We start from the raw sequence: 18285 nt of genomic DNA on the forward strand, positions 1-18285 counted from the left end.
GAAAATGGGCAACTGGGCATTTTTATACATGACCCTAGGCATGATGGGATGTTAATTACTTAATTAACTCAGGAACCACATCTGTGTGAAAGCACCTGCTTTCAATATACTTTGTATCCCTCATTTACTCAAGTTTTTCATGTATTTTGACAGTTATGTGTACATAACCCAGTCCCCTAGTCTCTAATCATTTCAGACACACAGACTAAAATAGCAGATCATTCGATTCCTGATTTTTGATTTTGTTGTTGCGGGGCTACTGAGCGATAGCACTCTCGATTGGACGCGCTGAGTGAAAAGGGGAGTGTTTACTACATTTTCAATGGAATGCAGCATAGGGGAGCGGGCCTCAGGTGTAGGCAGCATGCTGAAGCAATAACTGGATACACTCAGATATGAGAGAAGCTTTTTTCTTATCGGCGAGTTTATTTTTTGACAAGATGATCCCTATTGGAGAACTATAACTAAAGGGTGGTTGTCGCTTGCGGGGTTGACATTATTTATTGACAGCGTTCTATTCTATCTGAAAAGGCTTGCGTGTGTAGGATATTCACAAAAGGACTGGGCCCTAAACAACTTGTTTCAATTCAGAGAGAGAGGGACAGGGCTACCTACCTGTCCTGTTGGTTGCTGGTAACGGCGTATCAAAAGGATATTATTTTCCGGCTGCAAGTGGAACAGACGTTGACTCATGAAGAATACAGAGGAGTAGCCTTGTCCTCATGACATTTTATTTGCTTAGCATATCTATTTGTTCGTAATGCTCATCCAACTTGTAAGAGCTCGTTCAAAAAAAGTTGCTTAAATTGGGAAAAACAATATTGATTTTGTGCGCATGTGAAAATAGACAGCATTAGGCTTAATCGCACATTCATGCCATTTTAAGAGCATATGCCTACTGTTCTTATATTAGCCCACCATTGCTAAATTGCCTGAAATGTAAACCAAATTTGTCAGATTGCAATGTTATTCTTGCCAGTAGTTTAGCCTATGCTTTCTGTACACTAATCTAGCAATCGGGTGTGCGATCACCTGCGCTATTGGGACCATTCCAATGATAAACCATTGCGTTTTCCTCAGAAAGTTATCGCTGAGAATAGAACATAATACAAATGTTATTTAATCCTGGCACGGCCAGAGTCAGAGCGCAGTGTGTGTCCTGTGACATTTGCACCTGAATGTCTACTTGGCGAGAGAGATGAGTTTTGCCTCGTCTTCCCGAAAGAGATTCGTCGCGCCTTTCGCAGGAAGAACATGGAATAGAACTGCAAAGGATATATTTGGAACTCTTTGCATAGCCAAACGTTCTAAGCTTGAATGAAAGAGATCACAAGTGAATTCTCTGGTTACGGTATTTCAACAAAGTACAGGTAAACATCTCTCAAAGTATGGATTTCAACTCATTTTGAATTTAAATTCGTGAACGTTCTCTTGGACTCCACTGACTCCGGGATGCCCAACAAACCCATTGACTGTCCTGAAACTGCTTGGATCATGATGCAAGCGTAAAATTGCACCTGAAATCGAATGCAACACAGCTGCTCACATTTGACAAGGACCTACCATGTCAACATTACTAACCAGGTAAGACGCAGGGGTATGGTTATAAACGCAGGGGTATGGTTATAAACGCAGGGGTATGGTTATAAACGCAGGGGTATGGTTATAAACGCAGGGGTATGGTTATAAACGCAGGTGTATGGTTATAAACGCAGTTTAAAATTTGATATAGCCTACAAGTTTATGACCGTACAAGTGTAGCCTATGTTTATGCTGAAGTATATGTTTATGACGTTGTACATTTAAAAAAAAATGACGTTGTACATAACTCTGATAAAGTTACTATTAATCCACACAGCCTAATTGTTGTAGAGAATGAAAGGGGAGTATTTAGTGGCCCATATCAAGTGCTTTTAAGTTGATTTAGTAACTTGGCAAGCTCTCACCTAGTCGATTATTACTGTAATCTGAGTGTGTGTGTGTGTGTGTGTGTGTGTGTGTGTGTGTGTGTGTGTGTGTGTGTGTGTGTGTGTGTGGTCTACACCAGTTGTTCCCAAAGTTTTTATAGTCCCATACCCCTTCAAACATTCAACCTCCAGCTGCGTACCCCCTCTAGCACCAGGGTCTTCGTTCTCTCAAATGTTGTTTTTTGCCATCATTGTAAGCCTGCCACACACACACTATACGATACATTTATTAAACATAAGAATGAGTGTGAGTTTGTCACAACCCGGCTTGTGGGAAGTGACAGAGCTCTTATAGGATCAGGGCACAAATAATCAATATTTTTGCTCTTTATTTAACCATGTTACATATAAAACCTTATTTGTTAATCTGTGAATAACTCACCACAGGTTAATGAGAAGGGTGTGCTTGAAAGGATGCACATAACTCTGCAATGTTGGGTTGTATTGGAGAGAGTCTCAGTCTTAAATCCTTTTCCACACACAGTCTGTGCCTGTATTTAATTTTCATGCTAGTGAGGGCCGAGAATCCACTCTCACACAGGTACATGGTTGCAAAGGGCATCAGTGTCTTAACAGCTCGATTTGCCAAGGGCAGGATACTCTGAGCACAGCCCAATCCAGAAATCTGGCAGTGGTTCTGATTTTAAATAACATTTTCACAGAACCGCTTGTTGCAGTTTTGATGAGGCTCTCTTGTTCAGATATCGGTAAGTGGACTGGAGGCAGGGCAGGAAAGGGATAATGAATCCAGTTGTGTCGGGAAAGTACCTGCGTAATTGTGCACCCAACTCACTCAGCTGCTTCCCAAATCACATTTGACATTGTCCATAAGTTTGAGTTAATTTGCACACCAAAAATTATACAATGATGGAAAGACCTGTGTGTTGTCCTTGTTAATGCAGACAGAGAAGAGCTCCAACTTCTTAATCATAGCCTCAATTTTGTCCAGCACATTGAATATAGTTGCGAGAGTCCCTGTAATCCTAGATTCAGATCATTTAGGCGAGAAAAAACATCACCCAGGTAGGCCAGTTGTGTGAGAAACTCGTCATCATGCAAGTGGTCAGACAAGTGAAAATTATGGTCAGTAAAAACTTTAAGCTTGTCTCTCAATTCCCCAAAAACGTGTCAATACTTTGCCCCTTGATAACCAGCGCACTTCTGTATGTTGTAAAAGTGTTACATGGTCGCTGCCCATATCATTGCATAGTGCAGAAAATACACGAGAGTTCAGGGGCCTTGCTTTATACAAAGTTAACCATTTTCACTGTAGTGTCCAAAACGCCTTTCAAGCTGTCAGGCATTACCTTGGCAGCAAGAGCCTCTCGGTGGATGCTGCAGTGTATCCAAGTGGCGTCGGGAACAACTGCTTGCATACCATTACCACTCCACTATGTCTCCCTGTCATGGATTTTGCACCATCAGTACAGATACCAACATGAGCAGCAGCTACATACGGACCGTTAGTGGAATTCCCACGAGAGCGTAACGGTTAATGTGATTGGATGTTAATTATTTGACTAGGCTACCTGTATTTGACATTGTGTTGTTATTTCGCTGAACACTAGATGGTTTAGTTTTATTTTTGCAGTGAAACGAGGCTACTCGGGTGAGAAAAAACCCCAAACCTATAGCCCAGAAGGAAAATATAAATGGACTGTTTGAAAATGTGAATAAAAAATGTATTTGGCGAACACCTGGCGGCATTGCGCGTACCCCAGTTTGGGAATACCTGGTCTACACCAAGGGATGGTCGGTGATAAATTCCAGTGGTAGTTTGTCTCCTGTGTGAGTGTGTAGCCTACTATATATATATATATATATAATGGTGTTAGGGTATTAAAGCATCCATATCTGATTTATCCAATTTAACTATGAAGGTGCTGTGTGATTTGTATATGAGTATATTAAGATTATTTCGAGAACACATGATCTTTTCAACGATAAACAACTGTAGGATTACCTGTGATGTACAGCCCACTGTACATGCTGTCCTTGATTGGCAGTTGGCTAACACTTCAAAAATGCTATTATTAGGTCTAGTGACTGTACACATTGTTATGGTAAACAAGGGAAAGTTTGCTCTTGAACGCCCTGACAAACACATAGTGTGTGTGTACGAGCTTTTGTTTGCTGTGGGTGTGTGGGTGTGTGTGTAACAGTCCCTATCAGAGTATGATGCAGTCAGGCATACTTATCAAGAGTGGAGTGAAGTAGCCTAACTAGTCTGAGGTAACCCCCATCCATGAGAGACTGCAGCAGCGTGGCTTGTATAGAAGCCCCTGGCTGTGCATTCCTCTCATCTGTCTCCATTTCCTTTATCTCCAAATGTCAGAGGCTATAAATATCCAGCTTCATATGTATCCCATCATGGCTGTTCTACAGAACCGCCCCACTAGAATAAGGGCAGTCTTATCATGGCTGTTCTACAGAACCGCCCCACTAGAATAAGGGGAGTCTTATCATGGCTGTTCTACAGAACCGCCCCACTAGAATAAGGGCAGTCTTATCATGGCTGTTCTACAGAACCGCCCCACTAGAATAAGGGCAGTCTTATCATGGCTGTTCTACAGAACCGCCCCACTAGAATAAGGGCAGTCTTATCATGGCTGTTCTACAGAACCGCCCCACTAGAATAAGGGCAGTCTTATCATGGCTGTTCTACAGAACCGCCCCACTAGAATAAGGGCAGTCTTATCATGGCTGTTCTACAGAACCGCCCCACTAGAATAAGGGCAGTCTTATCATGGCTGTTCTACAGAACCCCCCCACTAGAATAAGGGCAGTCTTATCATGGCTGTTCTACAGAACCGCCCCACTAGAATAAGGGCAGTCTTATCATGGCTGTTCTACAGAACCGCCCCACTAGAATAAGGGCAGTCTTATCATGGCTGTTCTACAGAACCGCCCCACTAGAATAAGGGCAGTCTTATCATGGCTGTTCTACAGAACCGCCCCACTAGAATAAGGGCAGTCTTATCATGGCTGTTCTACAGAACCGCCCCACTAGAATAAGGGGAGTCTTATCATGGCTGTTCTACAGAACCGCCCCACTAGAATAAGGGCAGTCTTATCATGGCTGTTCTACAGAACCGCCCCACTAGAATAAGGGCAGTCTTATCATGGCTGTTCTACAGAACCGCCCCACTAGAATAAGGGCAGTCTTATCATGGCTGTTCTACAGAACCGCCCCACTAGAATAAGGGGAGTCTTATCATGGCTGTTCTACAGAACCGCCCCACTAGAATAAGGGGAGTCTTATCATGGCTGTTCTACAGAACCGCCCCACTAGAATAAGGGGAGTCTCATGGCTGTTCTACAGAACCGCCCCACTAGAATAAGGGGAGTCTCATGGCTGTTCTACAGAACCGCCCCACTAGAATAAGGGGAGTCTTATCATGGCTGTTCTACAGAACCGCCCCACTAGAATAAGGGGAGTCTCATGGCTGTTCTACAGAACCTCCCCACTAGAATAAGGGGAGTCTTATCATGGCTGTTCTACAGAACCGCCCCACTAGAATAAGGGGAGTCTCATGGCTGTTCTACAGAACCGCCCCACTAGAATAAGGGGAGTCTTATCATGGCTGTTCTACAGAACCGCCCCACTAGAATAAGGGGAGTCTTATCATGGCTGTTCTACAGAACCGCCCCACTAGAATAAGGGCAGTCTTATCATGGCTGTTCTACAGAACCGCCCCACTAGAATAAGGGCAGTCTTATCATGGCTGTTCTACAGAACCGCCCCACTAGAATAAGGGCAGTCTTATCATGGCTGTTCTACAGAACCGCCCCACTAGAATAAGGGGAGTCTTATCATGGCTGTTCTACAGAACCGCCCCACTAGAATAAGGGGAGTCTTATCATGGCTGTTCTACAGAACCGCCCCACTAGAATAAGGGGAGTCTCATGGCTGTTCTACAGAACCGCCCCACTAGAATAAGGGGAGTCTTATCATGGCTGTTCTACAGAACCTCCCCACTAGAATAAGGGGAGTCTTATCATGGCTGTTCTACAGAACCGCCCCACTAGAATAAGGGGAGTCTCATGGCTGTTCTACAGAACCGCCCCACTAGAATAAGGGGAGTCTTATCATGGCTGTTCTACAGAACCGCCCCACTAGAATAAGGGGAGTCTTATCATGGCTGTTCTACAGAACCGCCCCACTAGAATAAGGGCAGTCTTATCATGGCTGTTCTACAGAACCGCCCCACTAGAATAAGGGCAGTCTGATCATGGCTGTTCTACAGAACCGCCCCACTAGAATAAGGGGAGTCTTATCATGGCTGTTCTACAGAACCGCCCCACTAGAATAAGGGCAGTCTTATCATGGCTGTTCTACAGAACCTCCCCACTAGAATAAGGGCAGTCTTATCATGGCTGTTCTACAGAACCGCCCCACTAGAATAAGGGGAGTCTCATGGCTGTTCTACAGAACCGCCCCACTAGAATAAGGGGAGTCTCATGGCTGTTGGAATAAGGGGACTGGATTGTGCCTCAATACTCAATCCCTAATAGGAGATGAGGTGTTTTATTTTCCTGAAGAGTTGAAGTATCATCTACTGTTCCTAGATATTGTATGTCATTCACTGAAGAAGATATTCCTGGGGGGAAATGAGAATCAGAACATCTGGGTGGGCTTTGGGATTTTAGACCTGCTAATGAAGCACTTTTTGACTAATCAAATGCAATTTTTATATTAGAAGCACAAATAAAATAGTGAGTCTTCTCGATTTAACGGTCGACATGAGCTTCCTCAGGATCAACCTATGATGTTTCCTGTACTGGTCTGTAGTCTGTCAAATTGGCTAATGTGAGATTAGGTTGAATGTTCGGGACATGAGAGGGATAACAGTCTTTCTCTCAGATCCGTCTCTTGAGGAATGTTTGTATGGGAGCGAGACAGCTCAATGTACTATGGCACGCTGCTCACATCCCTCCGGAATGAGTTCCCTAATTAAAGCGACATCTTCAGAATGTCGATGTCGTCACTCAAGAGATCTCTTCCCCCGGGGGTGGAATTTCGATCGCTTGGCGATGGGCATGTATGTTTATGCATGAGGCAGCGTGTAATCGATACTTTAATGAAGGTCATGGATAAGCAGGTCTGATCCTTGATGGTGTAAAGGAGGTTCGGATCAACGTTCGCGTGTTTGAAACCTGAAGACGTGGGTCTGCTCTCCAAGCTCAGGGGCTCCGCGCGCAGGAGACCCGGATAAGGCCATCGGCACACTGGGATTTTGTGTCAGAATTTCAGATGAATCAAATGTTCTTTCAATGGGAGTCATCCCGTGCCGGATCAATGAAAATGGGTGATTGTCTGCCAAAAAAACGCACAAACTTTCTGTCTTTTGACTGATTAAACTCCTCCGAAAATATTTGACTTGTGTTGTACTTTTGACAGTTTCATTGTTGTTCATGAGTCTGTGTGGCTGTAGCCTTAGATCTCTGGTCGGTCACACTGTGATATAGCCTCTTCTGTTTTAAACTGTTCACACTATTAAGCAGAGCCATGCCGAGCTGTACTGTGCTGGCCTGGTTATGTACCCACCATAGTTGCTGGAAGTGAAACCTCGCTGGAAATAACAACAATGTGAAAAGAACATACGGTATCTGAGCCAGCACAGTGGACTGTTGGTTTGGGTCAGCACTATACCTTGTATTTGCGTGCGGTTGGGATATAGTAATGATTCAAATAATGTGGCTGGATCCTCATTGAGTGACATTGGAGTGTCGCAAAGTACACTGTCAGATAAGACTTTACAGGTCAATAGTCACGTCAAGAATGCTATGACTATGATAGTTCAGTTGTGTTTGTCTATATTAATATCACCTTGCACTTTCTCCCCCCAATCGCATGTTTATGTGTTGGCTGGTATTCCACTGTACTCTGGTCCCAGATCTGTTTGCTGTCTCTCAACTTCTATCATCGTATGATTTGGCATGAATGACCACACAGATGTACGATCTTCATTTTACCAATCTGTCGCAGGAGAACTTTCCTGCAAGGAAATGTAAAACTTGTGTTTGAGGCTTAAAAAGACTACTGATGTTTCATAATTTCCTCTATGAAATGTCAGACTTGATTTTTCATAACGAAAAATGTATCAGCCCCTACAAAAATGTCCATTAATTATAATTCACATTTCCTGTTGCTGCAGGATTATTTTCCTGCTGTAGCAGACTGGTTAAAATTAAGATCCTACAACATTAGGAGTTAGATATACAGCACAAACAGACCTGGGACACTCCAATGTCTCTAGCCACTTTAATAATAAAAAAATTGATGTAATAATTCTATCACTAGTCACTTTAAACAATGCCACTTTATATAATGTTTACATACCCTACATTACTCATCTCATATGTATATACTGTACTCTATACCATCTATTGCATCTTGCCTATGCCGCACGGCCATCGTTCATCCATATATTTATATGTACATATTCTTATTCATTCCTTTACACTTGTGTGTATAAAGTAGTTGTTGTGAAATTGTTAGGTTAGATTACTTGTTAGATATTGCATTGTCGGAACTAGAAGCACAAGCATTTCGCTACACTCGCGTTAACATCTGCTAACCATGTGTATGTGACCAATAAAATTTGATTTGATTTGACCAGACTATTTCCACAGTGAAAACCAAGTGTATAAAAATGTGTGTATTTTCAATTCTCAGTGGAGGAAGTGTTGGTGGAAAAATGGAGGTGTTCTAATGTGTTTGGCAGTGACCTAAAAGGAGATCAGGTCATGTTCATTAGGAACCAAACGGAAGAAAACAGAAAGAAACGCACATTTTCGTTTGGCATTGCAAAACATTTTATAAAATGTTCAGTTGCTTGCCCTACTGAACACGACCCAGGTGTTATTCACCATGTCAGTAGTTCCAAATGTTGGAGCTGGCTGAGGAAGAGCATGACCGTAGATGGTCAGCCACACCGGATCAGACGGATGGTCTGTCTCAGTAAAAAAGATAAGCTCATAATCCAAGACGTATGACAATGTCAAGAGATTTCGTCTGTTCGTCCTGAGAAGCAGAATGCTGGTGCAGCCAGTCAGGCAGTAGAGGAACAGAGGAGAATCTTTGAGTTCTAGGAGCAATGGTCAGAGACCCCAAGACACAACCAAGGTGTGGGATTAATTTAAACAGCAACCTCTGTCCTTAGAATAGCATCACATTAAACATAATGCATTTGGTCAATACTCAGCACTGCTTTTCAAAGTGAAGGTCTTAAACTCCTTATGTTGCTTAAAGGGGCATTACACAAAGTCAAAGATTGTCAAAAGCCATGTCCCACGCCATCAGTTGTGTTGATCCAGTTTCCTGCCTCAACTGAAACAAATTCATTATATGGTGCTCATTTTGGTTATTCATTTTGGATTGAGGTATACCCATGGATCGACCATTTCAGTGTTTCATACTCGTGCAATGATGAATTGCTGCCTCATTGTTTGGGCTAATCCCTGACCAGGATCGTTGCCTGACCGTGAGTGTCTCATTGTTCCCGCCCATTAAGTCTGTTCAGATTTAGGGTTCAAATGTCATGTTTTTTAGTATTTTCAACTCTATTTACTGAAGTACCTAGTCTATATGCGTCCTCCAGGCCTTAAAGGCAAGCTCTGGAACACTGGCCACTAGTAAGTCTTTTTTTAAACCTCCCGGTCTGCGCTGGATGTGTCTATGTGTAGTTCATACATGCATAATATATTAGCAGAATTACTGTCCTAACTCAATTAGCTGCGAAACCCCTAGTTTGAAAGTGACTGTTTACTGAAAGCTGTGGCACTATTTACCCTACATTTTCCCCCACGTGGGCCAGCCACCTAGCAATTCAAGTTCCAGCCAATGAGCGTTAGCCCATTGCCATTTGAGTGACAGCTAGCAAGATGCACACATAGCAAAGCAAGAGAGAGCACAATGATGTGGTGCACATATCTGTACATATGTGACTTAGTACGCAATTTTCGGGGACCACTTTTGGCTACTTTCAGAACTATTAGCTAAAAACTGCAAAAAGTTCCAGATAATCTATTTTTAAATCAGTGTTCACCAAATAGTGGGTCACAGCTAAGTCCCTGTGGTCATGGAGGATGGGGGACTGGCTAGAAACACTGTCTTTTGTTCACTTGGTGGATCATTCAAAAGCTGCAGATGACTCTGACGTATTCAGTTAATTTCATGGTGCTCTTTTGTAAAAAAAGAAAACTACTTAAAAAAAAAGCTGATGCAAAATTAACTGAATATATCATTGTTGCAGTCATAGGTGTCATTTTTATTGTTTTCTTTACCCAGAAAAGCACCCCGTTCCCATAGAAACCTTTTGGTAGCTCCGGCACAGCTGCATACATTCAAGAGTATAGTTGGGTCATAGCACAAAATAGTTTAGGCCAGGATTCAATCTAATTGCACTTCTAGGCAACGCGGCAATGTTAACGTGTTGGTGGAGATCAAATTAATGGTAAACACAGCAGATATCAGCTCAATTGGAAATTCCCTTTAAGTGTCATATAGGGAGGTTTCAGATTTAATCCCGACCTTAGTAACCACCAGGCCTGACCAGTGTTTTACAGAAACCCGTTAGTTTAGGAACCCATGCCCTGCGCATTTTAGTTCTAGACCAGCAATAACACATCTGATTCAACTAGGGAATCTAATCACCAAGCCCTTGCCTTGATTAGTTGAATCAGGTGTGTTCGTTCTGGGCTGGAACAAAAATGTCCAGTCCTGGGGTCCCTGAAGATGTGTTGGGAAACGATGGCCTGCACCAGGGATCATCAGCTACACTGAACAGAAATATAAACGCAACATGTAAAGTGTTGGTCCCATGTTTCATGCACTGAAATAAAAAATCCCAGAAATGTTCCATACGCACAAAAAGCTTTTTTCTCTAAAAATGTTTGCTGATTGAACAGAATGATCATTACACAGGTGCATGCTGTGCTGGGGAGGCCACTTTAAGGTCACTTTAAAATGTTCAGTTTTGTCTCACAACACAATGCCACAGATGTTTTGAGGGAGTGTGCAATTGGCATGCTGACTGCAGGAATGTCCACCAGAGCTGTTGACAGAGAATTGAATGTTCATTTCTCTACCATAAGCTGCCTCCAACATATTTTTAGATAATTTGGCAGTACGTCCAACCGGCTTCACAATTGCAGACCACGTGTAACCACGGTGCTGAGGAGTATTTCTGTCTGTACAAATTCTCTTTAGTGGGGAAAAAACTCATTCTGATTGGCTGGGTCTGTCTCCCCATTGAGTGGGCCTATCCCCTGCGAAGTTGTGTGAAATCCATAGATTAGGGCCTAATGAATTCATTTAAATTGACTGATTTCCTTATATGAACTATAACTCAGTAAAATCTTTGAAATTGTTGCATGTTATGTTTTATATTTTTGTTAAGTATAGATTCTGCTGCCGGACATTTTCTTTTCTTCAGCAGATGGTCGGGGGGCCGGAACATACAGTAATTGCAAATCATTTGCCCAAACAGATATAATATTTGACTAAAACATAATAATTTCAAACCTTGCTTACATTTGTATACAATCACGCGTCTTTATATTATGCGTGGGAATACTTTCTAAATTAAATTCACTTGGAGTTGATTTCCTGGTGTTTTTAGTCTTTCAAATCAAGTCAAACATTTTGTCACATACGCCGAATACAACAAGTGTAGACCTTACTGTGAAATGCTTACTTACAAGCCCTTAACCAACAGTGCAGTTCAAGAAGAGTTAAGAGAATATTTACCAAATAAACTAAAGTAAAAAATAATACAAAGTAACACAATAACAATAATGAGGCTATATACTGGGGGTACCGGTACCAAGTAAGTGTGCTGGGGTACAGGTTAGTTGAGGTAATTTGTACATGTAGGTGGGGGTGAAGGGACTATGCATAGATAACAAACAGTGAGTAGCAGCAGTGTAGAAACAAATATAGCTTGGGGGTAGAAGCTGTTAAGGAGCCTTTTGGTCCTAGACTTGTCGCTCTGGTACTGCTTGCCGTGCGGTAGCAGAGAAAACAGTCTATGACTTTGGTGACTGGAGTCTCTCACAATTTCATGTCCAACAATGTAAATAAAAATATATTTTTAGTGGGAATCCATCTTACACAAAGTAGGGACCACTGGGAGCCAGAGGCAGGTGGCCCCCCTAGCAACCATGCCGTTTCTGTCCCTGTGACATGGTGCACACTGCGTTAGAGGGCCAAAGGGCACATTCTAACCTGCAATACACTCTAGTAATCAGTGCACAGTTATGGCAGTAATCTCACTTCAAGATAACAGCATAAAAATGACCAGAGAGCGAGAGCTGTGTTTTCTGGAGTGAATTAAAACAAGGGTGTGTGAGGTCAACCATATTACAGCTGAACCAAAATATGGGGAGAATTGTAGGGTGGTGGGTGGGGATGCTGGGTTTTTGGTCCTTTTTTAATGAGGGTTCTGAACTCTCTTCTCTCTTTGTACTCGTGCCAGACAGGTGGGTGGAACAGTTTCAGCCTATGTGTGATATTAGCAAATGTATTTAAATAATGGCAATGGTGGCCTGGCTGGACTAGTGGCACTGCCACAGCCTCGGCATACAGATCTACAGTGTCAGGATGGGTTGGATTCCGGCCTGCTGACCTTTCACACAACTTTTTATCTATCTTTCCCTACTGTCATCCTCCCTCTCTCTCTTCAGTAAAATCTGAAAAATACCTTTCAAAATATATACATATATAAGAAAGAACAGTAATGTTGTGACGGGTTACATCCATTATATGTAGATGCTTGGTGAAAAGGTCTGCTTAAATAAAGCCAAATGCCTGCACACTAACACTACAGATGCAGTGATGCACTGCTTCCGCATCACCTCCAGTATTCATGGATCACTAACATCATAAAGTACTACGGTCCTATAGCAAATACATAACCTTGGTTAAAAACAACATTTATAGGCCATTTAGTGTATTAAACTGAATAATGCAAAATATCTATTTCATGAAAAGAGACACATAGAAGATGCAGCCTGAATAGTTGGATTCTTGGCCATGGTTTCATATGAGTCACAGGTTTAATGGAGATCGTGTGGAATACCCATCACCATGAAGGTACCACCAACTGCTTTCTCACACTATCTTTGGCACTGACTTTGTGTGTGTGTGTGTACACCCATGTGGATGGGTAATGGGTATGTTTTCCCAATGCCATAGAAAGGCTAATTCAGTCAAAATAAACCACTTGTCTCGTAATGATTAAAGCCATTTCCCCCTGCCTGCCCCTGAGCCCTGCTCTAATGTGCTACCATTGGCTTAATGAGACGCAGGAGGAGCTGTTGTTGACCTCCAGCAGGGCCTCTGTGATTAGGGGGCCAACAGTGGCCAGACAGGCTCCCTGCGACCTGGGGAAAATGGAGTAGGCATAAAAGGTCCAGCATGTAGTTTTGGGTACGGCTCAGTATATTCTGTCTGATAAGCGGTACATTCGATCTTGTATCCGGCCTACTGCTACACTTCCCCTCCGTAAGTTTGGTTTTTGCTTCTTTTTCCTCTATCCCCAGTCCAGCTACCCCCAGTCTCTCCTAGACCCAGTCTCTCCTAGACTCAGTCTCTCCTAGCCCCAGCCCAGCTACCCCCAGTCTCTCCTAACCCAGCTATCCCCAGCCCAGCTACCCCGTCTCTCCTAACCCAGCTATCCCCAGCCCAGCTACCCCCAGTCTCTCCTAACCCAGCTATCCCCAGCCCAGCTATCCCCAGTCTCTCCTAACCCAGCTATCCCCAGTCTCTCCTAACCCAGCTACCCCCAGTCTCTCCTAACCCAGCTATCCCCAGCCCAGCTATCCCCAGTCTCTCCTAACCCAGCTACCCCCAGTCTCTCCTAACCCAGCTATCCCCTGCCTAGCCCCAGCCCAGCTACCCCCAGTCTCTCCTAGACCCAGTCTCTCCTATCCCCAGCCCAGCTACCCCCAGTCTCTCCTAGCCCCAGCCCAGCTACCCCCAGTCTCTCCTAGACCCAGTCTCTCCTAGCCCCAGCCCAGTTACCCCAGTCTCTCCTAGCCCCAGCCCAGCTACCCCAGTCTCTCCTAGACCCAGTCTCTCCTAGCCCCAGCCCAGCTACCCCAGTCTCTCCTAGCCCCAGCCCAGCTACCCCCAGTCTCTCCTAGACCCAGTCTCTCCTAGCCCCAGCCCAGCTACCCCCAGTCTCTCCTAGACCCAGTCTCTCCTAGCCCCAGCCCAGATACCCCCAGTCTCTCCTAGCCCCAGCCCAGCTACCCCCAGTCTCTCCTAGACCCAGTCTCTCCTAGCCCCAGCCCAGCTACCCCCAGTCTCTCCTAGCCCCAGCCCAGCTACCCCCAGTCTCTCCTAGACCCAGTCTCCCCTAGCCCCAGCCCAGTTACCCCCAGCCCAGCTAACCCCAGTCTCTCCTTCCCCTAGTCCCAGCCTAACTACCCCCAGTGTCCCCTAACCCAGCTATCCCCAACCCCGCCTAGCCCTAGCCTAGTTTTCCCTTAGCCCTGGTCTAGTTTTCCCCCAACCTTCACTAGCCCTGACTCCCCAAGTCTTCCCCCGGTCTATCCTAGCCCCAGCCCAGCATCCTGCAACCTCCCTAAGTCTCAACCCAGATTCCCCCACCTTTCCCCAGCCTTCCATTGCACCAACTCAGTGTCCCCCAGCCCAGATTCCACCAACTCTATCCCATGTTCCCTCAGCCTTCCTTAGCTCCAGGCCAGCACCAGCTTCCCCAGGCTGCACTAGCACCAGGCCAGCACCAGCAACCCCAGACTTCCCCAGGCTTCCCTAACTCCAGCCCTGTGCCAGATTCCCCCAGAATTCCCTAACTCCAGCCCAGTGCCAGCTTTCCCCAGAATTCCCTAACTCCAGCCCAGTGCCAGCTTTCCCCAGACTACCCTAGCTCCAGCCCAGTGCCAGCTTTCCCCAGACTACCCTAGCTCCAGCCCAGTGCCAGCTTTCCCCAGACTACCCTAGCTCCAGCCCAGTGCCAGCTTTCCCCAGACTTCCCCAGACTTCCCTAGCTCCAGCCCAGTGCCAGCTTTCCCCAGACTACCCTAGCTCCAGCCCAGTGCCAGATTTCCCCGCCCAGACTACCCTAGCTCCAGCCCAGTGCCAGCTTTCCCCAGACTACCCTAGCTCCAGCCCAGTGCCAGCTTTCCCCAGACTACCCTAGCTCCAGCCCAGTGCCAGCTTTCCCCAGACTACCCTAGCTCCAGCCCAGTGCCAGCTTTCCCCAGACTACCCTAGCTCCAGCCCAGTGCCAGCTTTCCCCAGACTACCCTAGCTCCAGCCCAGTGCCAGCTTTCCCCAGACTACCCTAGCTCCAGCCCAGTGCCAGATTTCCCAGATTCCCCAGACTACCCTAGCTCCAGCCCAGTGCCAGATTTCCCAGATTCCCCAGACTTCCCTAGCTTTAGCCCAGTGCCAGATTTCCCAGGCTTCCATAGCTCCAGCCCAGCGCCAGCTTCCCCCAGACTTCCCTAGTAGAAGGGCTGCTCAGTGGAATGTGAGGGAGATGTGTATCGTTTAATTGGACAGGGCGACTACTGACCGGGAACTCTGCCAAACAGAGCTTTTGGCCTAGATGTGTGTTTACAAACTTGTTACAGATAAGAAAGAGGGAGCGGGAGAAGACGGGGAGAATAAACAGAACGCGTAAAGGGAAAGGTGTGTGTGTGTGTGTGTGTGTGTGTGTGTGTGTGTGTGTGTGTGGCTCAGTTGGTAGAGCATGGCACTTGCAATGCCAGGATTGTGGGTTTGATTCCCGCTGCGTTTTTTTTCCACCCATACAAAATGTATCAATGCACTACTTTTAGTTGCTTTTGATAAAAGTGTCTGCTAAATGGCATATCATTACATGGGAAGAACCAAATACACTGAAGGGAGACCCAGGAGAAAACATGGTTCCTAGTCCGGTGCATTGGCATAGCCAGAAATTCATTGGTGGGTGGGCTTGCAGAAATGTAGGTGGATTATGAGCTGTCTTGTTTGCCAAATAAACAAATTACATTTTTACATTTTTGTCATTTAGCAGATGCTCTTATCCAGAGCGACTTACAGTAGTGAATGCATACATATCATACATTTTTTTTCAGTACTGGTCCCCCGTGGGAATCGAACCCACAACCCTGGCGTTGCAAACACCATGCTCTACCAACTGAGCCACACGGGTAAATTAGGCACTGGTATGATGCATATACTGTAGCCATAAAGCACAGTGACATACAGTGCATTCGGAAAGTATTCAGACTCCTTGACTTTTTCCACATTTTGTTACCTTACAGCCTTATTCTAAAATGGAGGAAATTATAATTTTTCCTCATCAATCTACACACAACACCCCATAAACAGGTTTTTAGATATGTTCTCAAATGTATATAAAAAAAGCCTTATTTAAGTAAGTATCCAGACCCTTTGCTATGAGACTCGAAATTGAGCTCAGGTGCATCCTGTTTCCAGTGATCATCTTTGAGTTGTTTCTTCAACTTGATTGGAGTCCACCTGTGGTAAATTGGACATGATTTGGAAAGATACACACCTGTCTATATAAGATCCCACAGTTGACAGTGCATGTCAGAGCAAAAACCAAGCCATAAGGTCGAAGGAATTGTCCGTAGAGCTCCGAGACAGGATTGTGTCGAGGCACAGATCTGGGGAAGGGTACCAAAAAATGTCTGCTGCATTGAAGGTCCTCAAGAACACAGTAGCCTCCATCATTCTTAAATGGAAGAAGTTTGGAACCACCAAGACTCTTCCTAGAGCTGGCTGCCCGGCCAAACTGAACAATCATGGTAGAAGGGCCTTGGTCAGAGAGGTGACTAAGAACCCGATGGTCACTCTGGCAGAGCTCCAGAGTTCCTCTGTGGAGATGGGAGAACTTTCCAGAAGAACAACCATCTCTGCAGCACTCCACCAAATCAGGCCTTTATGGTAGAGTGGCCAGACAGAAGCCACTCCTCAGTAAAAGGCACATGACAGTCTGCTTGTAGTTTGGCAAAAGGCACCCTAAAGACTCTCAGACCATGAGAAATAAGATTTCTCTGGTCTGATGAAACCAAGATTGAACTCTTTGGCCTGAATGCCAAGCGTCACTTCTGGCGGAAACCTGGCACCATCCCTACGGTGAAGCATGGGGGTGGCAGCATCATGCTGTGGGGAGGTTTTTCAGCGGCAGGGACTTGGAGACTTGTCAGGATTGAGGGAAAGATGAATGGAACAAAGTACAGAGAGATCCTTGATGAAAACCTGCTCCAGAGCGCTCAGGACCTCAGACTGGGGCGAAGGTTCAGCTCCCAACAGGACATTGACCCTAAGCACACAGCCAAGACAATGCAGGAATGACTTCAGGACAAGTCTCTGAATGCTCTTGAGTGGTCCAGCCAGTGCCCGGACTTGAACCCGATCGAACATCTCTGGAGAGACCTGAATATTGCTGTGCAACGACGCTCCCCATCCAACCTGACAGAGCTTGAGAGGATCTGCAGAGAAGAATGGGAATGTCATATCCAAGAAGACTCGAGTCTGTAATAACTGCCAAAGGTGCTTCAAGAAAGTACTGAGTAAAGGGTCTGAATATTTATGTAAATGTGATATTTCAGTTTAAACATTTTTTATATTAGCAAAACTTTTTTTTTAAACTGTTTTTGCTTCTTCATTATGGGGTATTGTGTGTAGATTGAGGGGGAAAAAAACTATTTAATCAATTTTAGAATAAGGCTGTAATGTAACAAAATGTGGAAAAAGTTCAAGGGTCTGAATAATAATTTCCGAATGCGCTGTATGCCTCAATGCAGTCATATTCATGGTTTATTGGGGGTGTGGCTTTCAGGTAGTTATTTTTGGCAACCCGTCCTGTGAGAGTGAATGTCATCCCAGGTCATATGTTCTGTTATATTTCATCAAATCTGACTAACCCAGTGCACTGCTTGCTGTCAATTCTATCTGATGGTGTTTGCATGTTTAGATAAAAATACAAATAATGTCCTGTTTGGAACACTGGAAATTAAAGAGCATAATTTTGTTTTTTAAATGAATAAATACAAATATTTATTTTTTGATCAATCTGAGTGGCTTTATTGGCCTGGCTCCCCGGTAGTTAGGTGGGCCCCGTGCCTATACCCCTGGACCGGTTTATATGAGGCTTGAGTGGAGATTGACAGAAAAGGGGAGGGTAGAGGTGGAGGAGAGAAAGTGAGAAGGAGAGGAGAGAGTGAGAAGTGGAGAAGAGGGGAGAGAGTGTGAGAAAAGGAGAGAAAGAAGGAGTGAGTGAACTGGAGGAGCTTGATTTGCTGATGGAGATCTAACATCAACATACCCTAG

At 44.8% G+C, this 18285-nt stretch overlaps 1 protein-coding gene across 1 annotated transcript in view; it reads left to right on the plus strand.

Moving 5' to 3' along the window:
- Nucleotides 1-330: 330 nt before the first annotated feature.
- Nucleotides 331-18285, plus strand: part of LOC106562621 (ADAMTS-like protein 5) — a 61834-nt gene continuing 43879 nt past the window's right edge. The window contains exon 1 of the mRNA XM_045708199.2: nucleotides 331-1584. Within this exon, the coding sequence (XP_045564155.1) occupies nucleotides 1565-1584 (20 nt within the window). The 5' untranslated portion in view covers nucleotides 331-1564. The remainder of the gene's footprint in view (nucleotides 1585-18285) is intronic.

Source organism: Salmo salar, chromosome 26, assembly GCF_965601325.2.
Source record: "Salmo salar chromosome 26, fSalSal1, whole genome shotgun sequence".
Lineage (NCBI taxonomy): Eukaryota > Metazoa > Chordata > Actinopteri > Salmoniformes > Salmonidae > Salmo > Salmo salar.